Genomic DNA, 19457 nt, shown 5'->3' on the forward strand with positions numbered 1-19457 from the left:
TGCTAAAAATCAAGACAATTCTCCCTTTAAAGGGTGTGGGTATTTTTATATAAAACTATAAGCTGCAAGTTTGATTGTAGAGCTCACTAAATTCTTCTCACATTTCCATAGAATCTGGCTCTGTGTCACATATGTGCTCAAGAGCGTATGAGTCACCAGAAAGCCTTTGCTCATCCTCTCCCTACAGTGTGGTTTTCCTTGCGGGCTGCATCACAGTTTCTCTATATACTGCTCTGTATCTCTGACCCATTTTATCTCCTTTAACAAGCCTCCAGTAGCCATCCTGCTGGACTATAACTTTCTAGTTTCCTTGAGGGCAGGGGAAATTTGTAAATTTTTTGAAATGGCTGGCTTGGGCCTTGTTATGCAGGCCAGGTTGGTCTCAAACTCATGGCTCCTCTTGCCTCAGCCTCCTGAATGCTGGGGTTATAAGTGTGTGTGCTCAGCCTTGGCTATAGACTATCTCCACGAGAACACGGAGAGCCATGTGTTGTGGCACATGCCTACGACCGGGTACTGAGGCCAGAGATTGCCCTAAGTTGGTATGTATCATGGAATGGTGTCAGGTTGGTTTGTATCTATAATTTAAAGGCAAGAGAACTCTTTGAAGTGTGGTGGTATTTTAGTAAGAAATGACCTAGACTATTGGCTGAAGTTCAGCATATGTAGGAAAATGACTTTTTTTCCTGGTGATGTTTCAGCTCAGGGCCACTGGTGATTTACGTCTGTTTTCCAGTTCAGCCTTGCCCAAGTCCTTTAGTTGGCATGGTTCTTCACACCCCAGCTCCTCTCCTAGAGTCCTCTAATTCTAACTTGATTAGGGAGAGGACATTAGAAAAATCCCCTGTGATGCCAAACTATATTCTCAAAAACTTATTATTAAAGAACTTATGCTGCTATTTTGACCTAATTAGGGTTGGATTATTTTTCAATCAATTCCCCCATTTATAGCCCAAATCTGACTTAGAAAACCTGCACAGGAAGTCTCCAAGGTGTACTTCCACTGATGTACGTTTGTTCTTCCTGTCCTATCTTAATGAGCTCAGTAAGGCTGTTTATGGATGATGGAACAGCTGCCAGATTCCACCCCCAGGGTGACAGTAGCTCAACTGTGAGAGAAGTGAGTCTTAAAATTTGCATATTCTGTGTACATACAGTAGGCATATATATATATATATAGACACACATTTCTATTAATTTTAAAATAAAATTTCAAAATCCTGTCTACTTTTAGAAGGATGACTAGAGTCCAGGTATACTGAGATAAAATGAAATAGAGCAAGGCAAGAGTAGGGGGTAGGAGTTGATTTCAGTAAGTCAGACAGGAGTTAGTGGCAGTGAGAACCACAACAGGAGGAAAATAAAACAAGTCAAGGTTAAAGTGTAGTCGGAAGGCCTTGGTGACCAACTGGACCAAGAGAAGTGCAAAATCAGGAGTAAGACTGCAATTCCTGTTTCTGATTTGAGCTGCTAGGCACCCAATGATGCTAGCCACGAAGTGAATTATATTCACTCTGGTTTAAAGTAGAGAAAGCCTGGAAGCAGTAGACTGAATTCCTAGAAACTAAGATTTAAACGCCTGTAAGACATCCCCACCTGGAGACACTGAGCGACAGTGGGATATGTGGGACCCAGCAGCAGAGGAGAGAGAAGTCAGGAAAATCATGACTGGGGAGTATCAGCATATAGACAACAGCTGGAGCCATGGGAGTAGATGGGATTTCCCAGAGAGCAGCCCACAAACACAGCGAGAACAGCACTATCAGGAAGATGCACAGAGGAGCAAGGCAGCACTGTCAGGGCAGGTAGAGAAACAAGCAGAGTGCTGAGCGAGACAGGCACAGAAGGACAATGGCATCAGACATGGCCAGCACTTTAAAGAAGTCGAGCGAGGTTGAGGGTTGAGAAGCAGCCATCAGATTTAGCCTTTGGGCATCGTGGCAGGAGCAAGATGGAAGTGACTTGAGTTGCTGAGAGGGAAGGAAACAGGAACGTTGAGTAGTAAAAGCTCTTTCACGAAGTTTGGCTGGGAGGAGCAGGGGAGGAGAAGAAGAATAGAGCGGCAACATCAGGGATGTTTTACAAATGGTTGTATTGCTACAGAAGAGACCTGAGCATGCATTGAACAGTAATAGGGAAGAGACACTAAGACAGAAAGTTGGAGCTGTGAGGTGTAAAGCCAGATGAAGTGTGATATTCACCAGAGAGCCCAAACAAGATGGATCCAGAGCAGCATAGGAGATACCCATTTTTTTGTTAGGGCAACAGAGCTGTAAACAGTGGGTAACCAAAGGGCTCGCTCTTTTCTGCACATCCCATCACAGATGTCTTTCCTAAGTAACATTCAAAACAGTGTTGTGTACAAATGCTACCTGAGGGTCACTGTTGCGGGATGATTAGCCTAATGTTGAGGTGGCAGGCAAATATAAAAAGGTGGAGTTCATATTTTTACAAACCAGCATCTCTTAACATTTTCAGTGTTCCTTAAAGAATAATCTACATTGGCCCAATCTACTTGGCCAAACACCATCAGTAATGCTGCCCTGAGCCTAGGAGTGTGCTTCTGGAGACTGGATCATGATGGACGTATCATGATAACATGGTCTCTGAGTAGCTGTGGTCACCTCTGGTTGCCTCCTTTCCTGGCCAACAGAATGAACTCTGGCTTCGCTCACTTCCAAAGTGAAGAGTTGCTTGGGCCTGAGAGGTGAGTCCTCGTGAGCTCAGGCCCGTCGGGTTTAGGAATGGCTGTGGGACATAATTCTTTGAGATGGAAGTGCTGGAGGAAAGCATGTTAGAAGAGGGACGAGCTCCTGGGAAACACTCTCTCACTTTGGGGAAAGTTGCACGAAGATGAAACACACCTTTCTGTCTCTCCAAGGGGATCTAACGCCCAGAACTACTGCTGTCATCAGGGAGTCAGCCAAAGGGACAAAGCATGTCCTAGACACAAAGAACTCTGTCCTACACAGATGCCACCAGGCTGTGTGAGCAATGAAGTCAGCAATTACTGTGTCTTGGACATTCTTGTCATAATATATTTTTCTACTTCTAAATGAGGTTGGTTAATGTGGTGGGATGGGGCCAAAGTGATTAAAACTGCAGGAAGCAGAGATGGAAGAAAGATTAGGGCCAGCCTGCTCTACATAGCAAGTTCCAGGCTAGGCAGAGCTATACAATGAACTAGGGGAGAGAGAGAGAGAGAGAGAGAGAGAGAGAGAGAGAGAGAGAGAGAGAGAGAGAGAGAGAGAGAGAGAGAGAGAACTTGCTAGATAATTAATAAGATTGTTTTACTGTGATACTCCATTAAGTAAAGAGGAAGGTGAGGTCAGTTGAGACAGGAAGAAGAAAGCTGGGACATAGGGAACGCAGCAAGTGAGCACATGTGCTGAGGCTCCATTCAGTCTCCTCTGCCCATCCCTCCTCCAGGGAAATGAACTGTGCTGTCTGTCTTTTCCTTTCCCAGCACGTCCTTGATCATTAGCGTTTCCTTCTCAGTTTGTGACTCATTCTCACCCTCAGACGTCAGAATTCTACTAATAGTTGCAGGGAAAGGAAAAGCACAAATACCAGTTACTCATTGAGGATCCCCTCTCCCTCCGCAGCTATGCAGTGGGGGTCATTATGTGGGCTGGCTGCCCTTTCTCACCTCCCACGTAGACGAACTACCGTCACCAAATCAACTGGGCATACAGGCTTAACCTTCACAGGCCTGGAATCCTGTTCAAATGCCTCCAAGCAAGGTGTATCTCAGCATCTTCTACTCTCCACTCTTTTGCCCCATGGCCTGTACTCTCTGCACGAATCCATCTTATCCTGAATAAAGTGCATGGTCCCTCTAATCAGCCTTCGTTGCCAATTACCTATTCCCCACCTATGGTCTGCTGTGCTGGATAACTTGCGGCCATCCTGAAATCTTTCTTTGCCTCATCTCTTAGCATCTCATTTCTTCCAAAGTACTTCTCAGATTTACCTTGGCGTTTCGACTCCTGCTGTGTCCAACATAAACCAGATGCTCGTACGACTGAACAATGTATTCAGAGCTTTGTTCTCTGTCTCTGAGCTCCTCTTCCACCTTACCACCTGCCAGCTCTCCACTCAACAATCTGCCTCTGGTGACTCTCACTTGCTCCTTTGGAGAGGTATCAAGGCCCACTGTAATCTCCATCAAACCCGTCTATCATCTTCTTCCAGGCATCCTGACAAGCTGGACACTGAAATGCCCACACTGTGTGCTCTGGGGTTTTGCTATACTACAGACATTCCTTCCTTAGGACTGTCTACAGCCACACAGTTTTCCTATATCTCCCACCTCCACCCCTTCCCTGCCCCCCCCCCCCGTTCCTCCTGGTTCTGTTCAGATCTCATCTCCCCCATGAAGATACTGTAATAGCTCCAGTCCTTTAATCATTCGACTGTAAGTACCATATTCTTAAGCATCTAATTGTCTTAATAGAGGTCCACTCCTTCCTTTAAGAAACCATATTCTACACAGCCTACTGCCCCTCACACTGCCCAGTACCAGTCCTAAACAAGGTGGACATGGCATCACTATTAACCACATGATCATAGTTTAAGTTGCAAACTCCTTCTCATTATAAGTATTGGTTACTAAGGACATTAAAAGGAAAGCAAGGGTCAGAGTGTCCTGTAGCCCTTGAAAAGCCTGCTGTGCACCCCAAAAGATATCTGCCTCAGCAGGAAGGGTGCCATTTCTGGAAAGGATATCACTGTTTCCCCAAAGATAAATTACTGAAGGACGGTGCTTATCAGCAAGGAATGAGGGAAGCGGTTAGGGTCGGGTAGAGCACTCTGGGACTACATTTACCACTGTGGCTTCCTCCAGTGGAGTCACTTGGTGCCAAGGGAGGTGGATGCGGCTTGTCCATCAGCATGCCAGAAGAGGGGGCTCCTCCCAAAGGGACAGAGGGGATGGAGTAGGGGCCAGGGACACCGGAGACAGAGGGAGGGTACCCGGCCTTGGCTGCTTTCCCTGCTTCATACACTGTGGAGGGAGATGAAGAGCAAGAGAGATTATGTAGTCCCACCCTCCACAGCCCTCAGACCCGGAATCCCTGAGGTTCCATTCCTTCAAGGGAGCTCCTAGACAAATGTACGCTTATTCTTCCAGGGCTGAACTAACCACTGGAATCACCAGAGCCAACCCGCACACCCCCACCCCCACCCCGGATTCCTCCAGATCCATGAAAAAGGCAGCAAGATGAGGACCTACAGTGTTTAAAATCTGGCAGCTGAACAACACTGGATCTAGGAGCTGTGGCGGCAGTATCCTCACTTGGAACTGTCCTGTCTGGAAGCTACCGTGGTCCCTCCAGAGGAGGTTACCATAAGGGTCATTCAGGGATGTTTCCAGGAGGAGCAAAGCAAGCACCGGGGATGCACATAGCCCATGTCTGTGTTTTCAAAAGCAGAGCCAATAACCCAGTTCCTTCCAACGCCGGTTCATTCCTCAAGAGTCTAAAGATAGAATGTGCCCCTCTCTTTCAAGGCGTATTTAGTTTATGGTTTGGATGTCAAACTCGATGCCTTCATGGGCTTGGCCAGTAAGCTAAACCTGTGAATCCTCAAATGTGAACTGACCCCTAGCGTGGTCATTTTCATCACGTGAGAAAATAAGCCTGTGGGTGTCTGCTGGATGGTGACCCAAAGTCACAGTTTTTCTACTCCACTTATAAAGGGAGGACCAGTGCAGGTTTTTCTCCGTTTGCATGCTCCAGGGAGAGAGTGAAGCTTTACCCCACACACACAACGTCACCATTCTGATCCTGCCCTTCCTTTCATCTGTGATGTCCATGAGCATTAGGGATGCGTGATGGGTGCGGAGAAACAGCATGCAGATGTGCATGGAGGTGAGGAGGGAGACAAGAATGATCTTCCTTGAAGCCAGAGGCAAGGGGGGGTGGTGGAGGAGGAACTCAGGGCACGTGGCTGTCAGATAGAGAGGTGACATTTCTCTGGCTTGCTCCACATCCCCCCCACCCCCCAAGCACACATAGATCCCTACTCACAGGCCTGAGGGCAGCAGCAGGAATCTGGGCAGCACGGGCAGCGCACATAGCAGCAGCAGCTGTGAGGGCAGCATTGGCACCAGCAGATCCCCACCAGCACGAAGAAGAGAAGGATCCCCAGCATCACCAGGCCGACAAACACCCACTCTGGAAGGATGCACAAAGAAATCTACTCGAGGTAGCCCCCGGCTTCGGGACATGGCAAACATGGATGGGTATCTCCCTGCAAAAGAGGTGAGTGAGGAGGACCTGGGGGAAAAAAGGACATCTAACTAGGAAACAGAGGACCCAGACTCATGAAGAACTCAGAGTGAAAAATGCTAGGGCACAGAGACAGGTGACCTGTATCTTTTAGGGGTGCAACCAGCCCTGTGACTGAAGACTTTGGGGGTTCCTAACTAGAGAAAAGGTTCAACTACTGACTGTATTAGAACAAGGTAGAACAAAAGCTGAGGGGTCTTGTGTGCTGGGCTCCTAGCAGGTGGATTCTGTAAATGCTTGCCTTCTATAGTGAAGTTCATCTTGTTTATAAGTCAGAAGTCCTTGCCTTACATGGTGGCCACGCCTACAGTTTCAGCACTCGGAAGGCTGAGACAGAAAGATCAAAGCAACCTGAACTACAAGGGAGACCCTACCTCACACAAAATCTGTAAGGCAGGAGGTGGGGGAGGCCTATGTGCCTCCATGGCCTACGTAGACCACCTTTATGTGGTCCAGACTCAGTGTGTATTAATCCGCTTTCCTAGGTCACCTTTCCTGTCCCTAGCACCAGGGCAGAGATCCAAAACTCTTGCTTATACCTCAGTAACTATCCATGGTTTGGGGGAGGGGCAGGGCTGGGGGTGGGGGAAGAGACTTAGTTTCCAATAGAAAAGATACAGCTCCCATCCCTAGGGTAGAGGTTTGGTTTCATCACACTCAAGATGACCATGTCAGCCAGCCACCATGGATAAGAATTAACTAGCTCAGAACGCCAATTAATAGCAAGGCTGAAATGAGCATAGGTAATATGTTTGTCAACTTCCATAATTCGTGTCATAGCTCTCTCTGAGGCTAGACACGAATTTTCTTTAATTTGCTCATCCAAAAGATTTAAAAGGAAGCAGATTCTGTCAGGCTTACATAAAAGTGACTGTGACTCTCAGGTGACTCGTCTCAATGTCATGCTACTGAGCGTGGCATGAGTCCATGTCTTTCCTGGAGACTCGGACAGACTGGCATGAGCCATGCTTTCCTTAAAAGTCAAACCATCAAAATAGTTGATAGCCATCCATTCAAAATCCCTTCTTATCATGAGCGTCAGTAGATACTGTTTTTCTTAAAGTTTGGTTATCAACACTCCCTTCCATTAAATGAATATTCTATTTGGTAATTTGAGAATATGACTTTTACATGTAAAGAGTTTTATGACAGTGGTTGAGTCATATGGCCTTTGGTTAGAACATCATTTCCCCAGAGAGAAAACAAACAGCTCATGTTTTCTGAATGGGCCCCACTTATCCATCTGCAGTACATTCAAATCCAGGCCAACCTCTCTTCAGCTAGGGACTGGGAAGGCTTTGGGTCTGACCTGAACTGTGAGGAGAGCATTCTTGCTGAGGGTAATGAAGAACACGAAGCTTTAGCCCAAGCCTTATAAGTCACATGACATAACAAGGTGGGGGTTTGTCTTTGAGGTGCTTTAGGTCAACTATAGGAATAGAAGCAGTTAAGGATAAAAGGTTGTACTCAGCAAGAGTGCATGAGTAAGAGGGTACAAGCAAGAGAATGCTGTCTGAACTTGGTTAGGCCTGCGTTCCCAGCACTTGGACCGTGCTTGTTTTCCTTGGAAAGACGATTGCCATGCCTATAGTAGCAAGACTACGTCTCAATAAACAAATAGGTAAATAAGTAAACAAAGCAACGAAAGGGTTCTCTTGGAGTCAAAGAGAAGGAAATTAAGGTGAACAGGACTAGATTTAAAATACAGAACCTCTTTCTTGGACTTGGGAGATTTTCCTTTGAAACATCCCATGTGGCATTATCTGTGTAAACAAATGCTTCAAAGTTGAGGGGACTCTTGATAAGGGCAGTTACAAGAAGAATGTCTGTGCTCTAAGGGCAACATCAATAAGGAAAAAGTCTGAGTCTGGTAGGCCAACTGGTAAAGGGCCCAATAGAGTCATAGAACAATTGCTGAAGCTGGATTTTGAAGACTCTGTATATTTCTTAAAATTTCAATCAATCCAAAGCCAATGGCCAAGGCTATTTTGTATCTCTCTGCTGCTATTAGGACGACCTTAAAGATCTGGCAGAAATCAAAGAACTTTGCTGTTCTTTTTATGGGTATCATCCTTTCTAGAGTTCATTTTTAGTTCTCCCTGAACCTCCTTCAGTTACAAGCTAGAGTTCAGCACAGGATTGGTTTGACTGGCTGGTGCCATCACCGGCAGCTACAAGAAAAGATGCAGATTTGTATTTGGGACAAGTGATCTTCACATATGGCCCATGGATGCCTAGGGACTTCCAGGACCTAATATACAGGTCCATGAATACATGCTAGGAAAGAAGACATGCCTTTCCTAACTTTAAAAAAAAATTTTTGGTAATGTTACAAAAGGCACTTCATCGTAACATGGTTGTATAATAGTGAGTGGGTAAGCATATAATTTAGAAAATAAAGAGTACAAATAGATAATACTTAAGGACACAAGTGAAATACTAAGATGGGCCTCAAGATCACCAATGATAATGCATGCGTGACATGGAGGGACTGGGTCCGCATCTCCACTTATTCTTAATTCTCATTAGTCTTTTTAGGCCCTAGGAATGGAAGGCATACAAAAAAGGCTTAGCCAAGGGGCTTAGTTCACCCTGTAAAAAGACAACAAACATTATACAGATAAACGTGCCCTCCCCCCCAAAAATCCAAACATATAATTAGTGACTAATGCAGAAGCAGACAGACGCAGTGACAGCAGATAAAGAGTTAAATGGCCGAGTACCTGGCATAATCTCCACAGCAAAACTGGGCAAGAGATCAGCAAGCAGCCCTGTCCTGCCTAGAAGAAGCAGAAGGGAAAGAAGAAGGAAAGCAGTTACTCCAGAGAAGAACGCAGCCCCCTGCCTGGCACCCCCCCCCTCCGACGCCATGCCCTCGCGGGGCCCCGCTGCACCTTATGCTCCCTGACAGGGGAGGTACATCAAGGCTACGCTCTGCCAACGAGAATGACTGCACCACGCACCTTTTGGCAGCCACCCAAGGGAAGGGTGCAGCTATCCCAGGTGGGGAAGCAGAGAGGGGACCTTATCTCTGACTATTTATAGGAAGAGGAAATGTCTGCCTCCATAGGAGAAAGCCTGTTTGAGCAGACTGACACGCGTCATCTCCGTGCCTTCGCACAGCCTTCTCCACACACGTCGGCGGGAAGTCAAACCCGTCTGTATCTAAACACTCAATCTGCATTTTCATACAGCCCATACACAGGCCCATGTCCATATCAAAACAGAAGTACATATTTGGTTTTAACTTAGAATTAACCAGCCACATGATTCTATTTACGGCTCAAAGATATCTCAATGATTAAAATGTTCAAAGGCGATGAAAAGATAACGCGAGACTGGCTGCACACTTCTCTACCCTCCTTCTGGCTTCAGAAATACTCTGTACATATGTATATGGTATGGTTTTTCCATATGGCACCCACAGCTGGCGTTGTACGTACCCAAGTGCCTTCTGTGTGATACTGCGCCGAAAGAAACCTCAAGAGTGGTGTCAGAACAGGTGCTTCTCGGGCACTCTGGGAAGGGAAGAGCTGTGCAGGAAATACGATGCTAGAAGGTGTGAGGGAGGAGGTGACTCTGACTTACAGGAGGTACTCTGAGCGGGTCACCATACTCTTATATCAAGGGAAAGGCCTGTGATATCCCTGCCGCCCTGGAGCTTTGCTAACCAAGTAGAAAGCTGTATCAGGATGCAAGTAAGCAAATGTCCTTTCTCTCTGTCTTCTAATGATAAAAGATCACTGTGATACATCTAAGGCATGCAACCGAATCCTTTATTTCAGCGCATGGCAAACATCTCGAGGACAGAACCATCCGATGACAGCACTGCAGCAATAACAGCATGGGTAATTTTAGCTTTTTTAGAAATAACATTAAGAATGTACAGATAAATAGAAACAATTAACTTAATATCATTTTTTTCATTAACACCAGTATCCACACCACATTGTCAGTTCAAGGGCTCAGTAACCACGTGTAGCTGTTAGACATTTCTACGGGTCCATGGTGCCATATCTTTTTTTTTCTATTTTTTTATTAATTTATTCTTGTTACATCTCAATGGTTATCCAATCCCTTGTATCCTCCCATTCTTCCCTCCCTCCCATTTTCCCCTTACTCCCCTCCCCTATGACTGTGCCTGAGGGGGACTTCCTCCCCCTTTATATGCCCATAGGGTATTAAGTCTCTTCTTGGTAGCACGGTGCCATATCTTATACTAAGGGTGATAGTCCATTATGAATCTAGTTAATGACTTGGATCACAACATATCTAGAGATGCTTAAAACATTGGTAGGCTTTAGCTCTAAATGGTAAAGGCAAACAAATGTTCTCGTTTAACTAAATGCAACAAGAGGTATATTTGGAAATACTACTAGTCCAGGTTGGAGAGAGAGAGAGAGAGGGAAAGAGAGAGAGATAGACAGACAGACAGACAGACAGACACAGAGACATGAATGGGGAGTACACTATAACTTTCCATCCATCCATCCATCCACAGTCCTACTTCCATATAAGAAAAAACTTGTTGACATGAATTTTGCCCATTTAGAAAATGACTCTGTTGCTTCTCAGCCTTTTGGCTAAGACCAAGCACAGAAAACAGTTTTACATTTTGAGCCTAGAAGTCATAGTCAGTTACTTTTTTCTTCTTCTACAAGGAAGTCCACTGAAAAGGAGCTCTGACAAACGTAAAAGGGGAAAAGGCATTCTGGGACACTAGGGCAGGATCCAGTAGTGAGTAGGGAGAAATCACTCCTTGATTGCTCTGTTCCCTTGACTCTCCACAAGAGCAGGAGGATGCCATGGTAACATGCATCCTGGTCAAGCCTCCTGCAAGGGCGACAGGTCCACATTTGGAGAGCTACATGCATATTCCAAAGGAATATTATCCTTGGCTGATGCTTTAGGCTGGCTCTGATATAGCACACCTTGGCAAGAAGAGCTCTCTTCTTGAACCTCCATTTTTGCACAGCTGACATGGGAAGATGGTTCTCAGGCTTGCAAGGTCTCTTAGAAGGAAGGACAAATGGGCACTAAGAAAGGTGGCCTGCAATCAGAACACAGCATGCAAAACCAATTAAGCATAGGGGCTCATAGGGGCTGACACAGCAATCAAGGGACACTGTATGGGTCTGAGCTGAGTCCTCTGCATATATGTTATAGCTGTTATCATGGGACTCCTAACAGTGGGAAGCTGTCTCTGACTCTTTTGTCTGCTCTTGGGACCCTTTTCCTTCTACCGGGTGGCCTCATCCAGCCTTGAAATGAGGGTTTGCACATAGTCTTATTGTAACTTGTTATGTAATGTCCCTGATAGGCCTGCTCTGTTTTGTTAGTGGTGGTGGTGGTCATGGTGGTTGGGTTTTTTCTTGTTGTTGTTGTTGTTGCTGTTTTGGTTTGGTTTTGCTTTTGTTTTGGAAGGAAAAACAGGAGGATTGGATCTAGGGGAGAGAGAAGGTAGAGAGAGGACTGGGAAGAGTGGAGGGAGGGGTATATTGTCTGAGAGAAGAAGAAAGAAAGAAAGAAAGAAAGAAAGAAAGAAAGAAAGAAAGAAAGAAAGGTGTTTTGTAGGAGATTTCTTTCACAAAACACTAAGAGGTGGCTCCAAGGCTTATACACACCCTAGGTAAGAGATGCGACAGAGTTTGAGACTAAAATCTCAACACATGATTAAAAGCACTCACACCGATCTCAGCCGGAATGTTCTCTAAAAATATGTCTTGGAAACTCAACAAGGGAATAAACAGATGGTCAAGGACTTAAGAAATTGGGATCTTAGTGTTTCTGTCACACATACTTAGTGTTCATTACCATAGAATAGCCAATGACCAAGAGAGGAATAAACAAGGTTTGTTAACATAACAGTCATCAGATGCTTGATGGTAGATCTGCTGTGGTTCCCTCCCTGAGACAATCGGTGTTTCTATATATATCTCTTGTATCTAGCTAAATGAGAAATTGTGCTTATGTTTATTCGACAGATCTTAAGTCTACCAGTGTTTAAAACCTCCCCAGGTGCACTGTGGGCCACATGACTAATTAGAATCTTAATATAAATTTACTCTTTACATAAGCTCCCAATTTGGAGGCTGCCTCATGACATTAGCCATATTATTTACAGATGATAGATAAGCATATATGTGTGGGTGTATAATTTTAAATTATTTATTCACTCATTGACGGGTTTTCTGGAGACAGAGTCTTGCTATGTAACCCAGCCTAGCCCACCACGTATGATGCTCCTGCCTCTGCTTTTGAGTGCCTAGATTACAGATGTGTGTCACCACGTCTGGCTGTGATAGCTATTAACTATAATACATACACATAGGCAAAAAGGATATGGTTTCCATACTTATTCCATTTGTTACGTCATAAAAACACTGAAATAAGAGTCAAGGTGGTTGGGGATGATTTGCCATTGATTTATATTGCCACCACTTCATGCAAATCTCTTCCAACCAGGTCTCAGTTTTCTCATATTAGATGGAAAATGTGGGCTGTAATGGTATATATATACCATTTTTTTTTCTTCTGAAAGAGTCCTGATTTATACCCATGGTCTTCATGTAATTACTAATAAGCACCAATTTTTACTAGCAAATTATCCTCATTTGGACAATTAATGATATGGTCACCATATTTAGTTCTCAAGCCTGATACTCAGTGAATGAGATTTCTTTCTTTCTTTCTTTCTTTCTTTCTTTCTTTCTTCTTTTTTTTTTTTTTTTTTTTTTTGTTTTTGTTTTTTTTGTTTTTGTTTTTGTTTTTTGAGACAGGGTTTCTCTGTGTAGCCTAGGCTGTCCTGGACTCACTTTGTAGACCAGGCTGGCCTCGAACTCACAGCAATCCACCTGCCTCTGCCTCCTGAGTGCTGAGATTAAAGGTGTGTGCCACCACCTGGCTAGTGAATGGGATTTCAAACTCAGATATCCATAGGAACTACCTGGTGATGCAAGCGAGCGCAGCTGGGTATCTGTGAAACCACAACAGAGAACACAATCTCCAAACAGTAACTACATACCAAAATCTGGATTTCCCCATAGGCTGAATTTCCCCTTGACGGCACTCTAACATTGCTTCCCCCTGTCCCTCCCCATGCAGACTGACAGCTCTGGTTACCAATGTTCAATTTAAGACCTCTGGAGAACCAGAACGGGCATCATAGGAGAACAGAACAATGAAGAGCCCTTTAGTTTGCACTCTAGACTTTTTCTTTTTCTTTTGTAACTGAAAACTATAAACTAAAGAGAGATTGCATCAGAAATATGGATAGGAAATTCACAAACGTTGACACTCAAACAGAGACACCTACATCAACCTTTTCATTTTCCCTGAAGCAACAGTCAATAGCTGATGCTCCCAGAGGTAAAGGTTTCCCATAATGCCCTTGAATAGAGTTAGCCCCCTTTACCCCCCTCCTCTGCGGGGGAAGTGTGGGTGAGGGAGTCTGGCAGTAAAGTGGGTGAAATTAAATGTCTTTAGAATTCAAGACATAGTAAGAGTTTGCGTATAACAGACAACACCACTATATCAACAGCACAAAAGTACAAAGCCCTCTGGCTTTGGCACCGTGGCTCTGATTTTATTGGCGCTAAAGGCATTTTAAAAAATTGAATTTATGCTGGAATCTTATATTTCTGAAAACCATTTTGCTTCCAGCTCCGGCCCTAACAATTCCTAACAAATGCTACTGTCAGTTAGAAATGCACTCTCGTTTCTTCCTATCCTACCACATCTGATCTTGGAGTATGGAAACAGCAGCAGCAAGCACACCCTGGATTTCAGCAGCACTTCGCCACGCTTTTGAATCACTGTTATTCTTCCAGAATTCAGCTTAAGAGAGGTAATTACAAGTCACTTTAATGTCTGAAGGGAAGAGGGGAAGCAGGCCCTGTGGACAGAAGGCCATATTTACTCCTTTCAAATCACAGCTCAAGCTATCAGGAGAAAATACGGTTTTCATGCAGGCAGTCTGTTTTCTGCGAAGCTTGCAAAATCCATTTTACTTTAAGGAAATTTCCACATGAATAAGCCAAATGCATAAAGCACACTAAGAGCTTGTGCATGCACACATCCAAGCACCAGTTTCATAGCATGCTGGCATACGCTCCACAGCCACACGTGTTCCTTAGGTTGAATTAGGAGCATGCTCTGTGAATGCACGATTTGCATATCTTACCTCCTAATTGTCAAAGCCAGCTGTTTCCTCACACAGCCACTTTCAAGTTATCCCCAGTTGAGCTGTTTGTACATATTCCTGGAAACCAGCTCACTTCCAAATGTCTCCTGCTCGCTCATTCATTCATTCACTCAGCAAAGATGTATATATTTTGTCAGGTGGAGTTAGATGCGGGAACCGAGCAAGGTCACCGGCGAGGCTCACTCTAGCCCCATCCACCCATGCAGTTCAAACACCAACACTGGAACTCCAGTTTAGCTAATTGGTTCTTTGTCATAAGACTTACCAATCTCAAAGGACTTTCTTCCTCCTATGTCTGTTTTTATCAACCTCTTTGTATGTATGTGTGCTGTGCATGTGCATATACTCGTTCACATGTGCTTGGCAAATGTGCGTGTGTAGGTATCTGTGCACAGGTGCATATGCGCATGGAGGCCAGAGGTTGACATCAGATGTCTTACTCAATTCCTCTTGACCTTATTTTTTTAGGCAGTTCTCTCACTTGAACCTAGAACTCACTGACTTGGTTCCTCTAACTAGCCAGCTCCCTCTGGTGTCCTCTGAATACGCCTTCCATGTGCTGGGATGATAGGCAGTCTGTCCAGCTGGCATTTACAGGGATTCTTGGTCCTCACACTTGCCCAGCAAGTGCTTCTACCAAGCAGCCATCTCCTTTGCCTTTTGGAGACCGAGATCCATTTGGTCGCGGGACCTTAGCCACAGACATAGTCCTTGTCACACTTCCTACTTCTCTATCCCATAGCTTTGTCTTTGCACTTTTCATAGCCTACTTCTTAGTGGCATTTCACCCAAGGTGCTAATTCCTTTTCTTGATAGCCAAGGACCTCAAGGTAGAAGGGCATCACTTTCTTTAGCAAACCAAGCATTTGAATTGCACTAATCAAGTACTTATTACTCGGTCTTCTAGGCTCCAAAATATGTTCTGACAGAGCCCTGTATGTCTGCTACAATAAGATGTTTCCTCTTCCAAGCTCCCCGGGAACACTGAACCCACCTTTAGGGGAGCATTTATATCTCAGCAGAGACTCCTTTGCCTGTGCCTACATTAGCAGGCCCATTAGAGCAGGGGCTATACCCTCGGCAGCCTAGCACCGGGAGGCCCCTCACTGATCCGTAAGAACCTTACAATAGTAAATTCCCATGGTTTGGGAGGCTGCACGTCTAGCTGGGCTTCTGATGTGTTGCTCATTACAGAACCTTCTACTCAACCCAGTAGGCCCTTAATAGAAAGGATAAAGGAACTGTTCAGTTGTCAACTCATGCACGCATCACTTTTCAACATACAGCAAAATATTTAGCATCCTGGAATCAGTGTTCATCGCCGAGGATGCACTCCAGGCAATAGAACATCTTGTCATCTAAGAGACTGGAAGCACCACCTCACTCCATGCCAGTGAAAACAGAGCAACCTCATGTATTTTCAAAGAATTCGTTATAGAGACGTAATATGAATATGAATTTTGCCCCCCAAGAGATCGCTTTTGTCTATGCCTCGCATATTCCCACTCAAGTTCTGATAGTTCAAGCCTTCAAAGTGGAAAGGAAGGCAAAGTTCTGGATCTCATACAAACTTGTTTTCAGAGACTAAATCTGGCTCCTTAGCACGTAACGGGCAAAGACGGGGTGTTGAGAAACTCCCGTGAGGGTGAAATGACAGAGCTTCTTCCGTCCTGTGCTGCCCGGAATGCAGGGAGGACACTCAGGCATGCCGATGCACTGTGTGAGAGTGAACTTTCTCTTGAGGATATAGCATGTGCCTTCCCAGCACTGCGTTTCCTGCTTCCTCTTTCTGTGGAATGCATCTCTCAGCTTCATCTGCTTCCAAGCAGATGCTCCGCAGCCGTCCCCAGGCCTGTACTGTATCCACCCTCTGTGCTCCCCGCTCCAAATCCTCCAAAAACACTGCTTTCCTACATCTCTGAGGAGAGCAGATCCCTTTCTCTGGCCCTTGTATGTACGTGCAAAGATGTTTCTACAGCCATGCTTTAAGGGTTGTTTCTATGGCTATTTAAAATACCAAATATATTGGAAATTTCCCAGGGGCACACACATGCCTGATTTTATTCTATATCCCCATGGCAACCATGCTTCCAATAAATATAGCTTATAACTATCTGTCACAAGTGTGGAGAAAACCTCCCTTTCCTTTACATATATTTATAAACTAAGCATTTAACTGTTCCGTGTGTTTATTTCTTGTGTGTCTTTTATATTTTAGTTCATTTTAACTTACAGACGTGGAGGAGAACAATTCTGTGAATTCTCTCTATAAGATGACCTATTATTGGATCTTCTGCAATTACCTGTTAATAAGTGCTTCCAGCTCTTTGACAGTGGGTTGTAAGCTTGGTGGAAGGCATTGAGTTCTTCTATTTACACATTTTTAAAACATATTTTATGGCTGAAAAGGACCACAAAGGTTAGTACATACCACAGCCCCCACCTGATATCTGTAGAAAGCCAGAGAGGTTAAGAATTTTAAGGAAAGTCATACATTGACTAAAAACCAAACCAGGGCTTACTTCACTTGTCCCCACCCCCATTACGTCACTGTGCTTCCTAGCCTCCTGGTGTTTGCACGGAACCGGCTGAAGTCAGCTTGTGCTTGTGGAATTCCTCTACTCACATAATGAAAGTATAATTTTTGGATGTAGAAAACGCTGGGGATTGTTTAAAAAAAGAAATCTCAGCACCTCTTATAGTTGGCAACTAGAAAATGATTACTGGATACATCAGAGCACAGTGTGATCTAATTAAAAGGCATTCACCGCTGTTGCAAACTAATAAACAATAATAAAACTGATTGGGAAGGTACTTAGCCTGTGCAAAGTGCTATAGTGATCCAACCTCCCACCCCACCCCACCCCGCCCCCCACACGCCCAGAGAGTGAATAGATGGAAAATATCGTCAGTAATATAACATGCTTGACTTGGTCTGCGATGGAACGCAGAAGACAGCTAGCGTGACTCAAAATTGAGGGTGGTGGGATGCCACTGAAGGAGGAAATTGAGTTTTGGGGGACCAGTGTGGCTTCTTGCACTTTATTGTGCTGGGTAAAACAGATTAGCACAAAGATATACACCCGACTAGATCCAATATTCAGGGACCACTACTTTCCCTAATGGCAACAACAAAAGCCCTGAGGTCGCAGGCAGGCACAAGGGTACACAGCTTGAGTTCCTGCGTTTTCCTTGCTGTCCAGCCCTCTCTGGTATTATAAGGGACTTCTATCAAGGGCCCTTTCCCAGAGCCCTCTCTGAGAAGCCAATTCAACCAAATCCGAGGCGCAGTCCCCGTGTGAACTAAACCTGCACGCTTGAATAGCGGCAGCTGGCTTTGGAGAAAATGGAACTGTTTTCTTGACCCGCTTTGAGGGGCTGCCATTCTTTCCTCTCTGGGCTGAGCCGATTTCCCAGAACCACCCACTGGAGCGCGGGGCCCCGAGTCTCCTCCCCCCACTCAGGCTCTTCGGACCACAAAGGGAGCACACAGGTTGACCTAGCTGCTCCAGCGCCACCCAGGGTAACCACGGCAACCGTGATGGTCAGGAATGCACGCTAATTGAAGGCCCTGTTCCTCCCACAGGGATGAGCCACAAGTGAGGCAAAAATAGTGAGCCGGGCTGCGTGTGAGGAGGAGGGGGAGGGCAGGTACAGTCCCAGCGCTAACGCAGTAGCTGAGGGACTGGGGACCCATGAAGAACGCCTGCCAAGCCTCCTTGGTTTATTAAAAGACACAGGGCAGTGAAAAGCTGTGACAGGTTAGAAATCTTTGGACTTATTTTCCAACCATTTACCATCCGTGAAGGCACCCGTCTTCCACTGGGCCGCAGTGCTTGATTCATGTAGATTAAGGGAGACGTACATCCCTAAGTCTCTCATAAATGAAATGACAGTGAGCAGTAAGGGCTGGGTTGGCCAAAGGAGGCAAGCAGGATTCTGTTTTGCTCAAACCACAGGAGACTCTTGAGACAGGTAACCACCATAATAAATTTTGCGCCAGGACTTCGCCATAAATTACTTGGAAATTCTCCCTCATCTTCTACTCTTAAGTGTGTCCTCGTTTAAATTATAAATTTTGTCACTGTTTTCCCGGGGCCCATTCAGATATACCCTAATTCAAGTCATGGGTCTTCTCCCTCCTAATGCTACCAGACATCACCAAATAGCTATACAATCTAATCTTTGCTGTTATCTTAGGGCCATCCTCTCAGAAAATAGGGGCTTCCAACAGCAACCAAACTGAGGCAACCCACAGGCAGGAAGGGTGCCGGGTCAGGCTGTCCCAAGCCTAACGCCCTGAGGACGAGTTCAAACACTGAGAAAATGTGAGTCTCTTCTTAACGGGTCAGTTCGCAAATGGCCCATTAAATCTACTTAAGGAAAACCCACAGTTTAGCAGGAGTCTTCAACGTAGATTTCCCAAAAGAGAGTTCCCTCGGCTTAGGAATGACACACTGCTGGGACTCGTGGAAAATGGCAAGGGTAGGAGAAGGAACTAACACCCACTGATTTTTAATCTTAACACTGGGTCTTCAGGGTGATTTTTATGACCCCCCTCTCCTATTCCTAGAGATTGGGAAACTGAGCTCAGAGAAGGACAACAGGGCTGTCTGGCCCTAAAGCTCCCAAGCCATGTTCACGCTGAACCATGTCCAGTATCCAACTAGACATTTACTTAACACCGTTGGCATTCAGAGTGTAAGAGAGTGAAAATCGGTGAGTTGGCCTGTAATGTAGTAGGGTCCAAAGCTTCCCCAGCCTCTACTCACTGGATTATAACTCCCCACATGTGTCAAAAGCAAAGCAGATGTCCACGCATTGCCAAATGTATCCTGGAGGGCAAAGCCCCCCTCTGTTGAGAATCTGTGGCCTAGATAATTACTATCCAAGCAGAGCTTTAATCTTTCCTTGTGCTGGTTTTTTTTTCGTTGCCACCAAACCGTAACTTTTATCTTCATAAA

The 19457-nt window shown here is 45.2% G+C and overlaps 1 protein-coding gene across 4 annotated transcripts in view; it reads right to left on the reverse strand.

Moving 5' to 3' along the window:
• The window catches only part of ILDR2 (immunoglobulin like domain containing receptor 2), a 61398-nt gene that overhangs the window by 17524 nt on the left and 24417 nt on the right, over positions 1-19457 (reverse strand). The window contains exons 4-6 of one of the 4 annotated variants that reach the window (XM_084790174.1): positions 9014-9070; positions 6030-6176; positions 4829-5005 (exon numbers count right to left, since the gene is read on the reverse strand). The exons of 1 other annotated variant lie outside the window; for it this stretch is intronic. In XM_084790174.1, the coding sequence (XP_084646300.1) occupies positions 4829-5005; positions 6030-6176; positions 9014-9070 (381 nt within the window). The remainder of the gene's footprint in view (positions 1-4828; positions 5006-6029; positions 6177-9013; positions 9071-19457) is intronic. 2 more of the 4 variants (XM_084790175.1, XM_084790173.1) reach the window with 2 other exon arrangements.

Source organism: Acomys minous, assembly GCF_964271855.1.
Source record: "Acomys minous genome assembly, chromosome: 1".
Lineage (NCBI taxonomy): Eukaryota > Metazoa > Chordata > Mammalia > Rodentia > Muridae > Acomys > Acomys minous.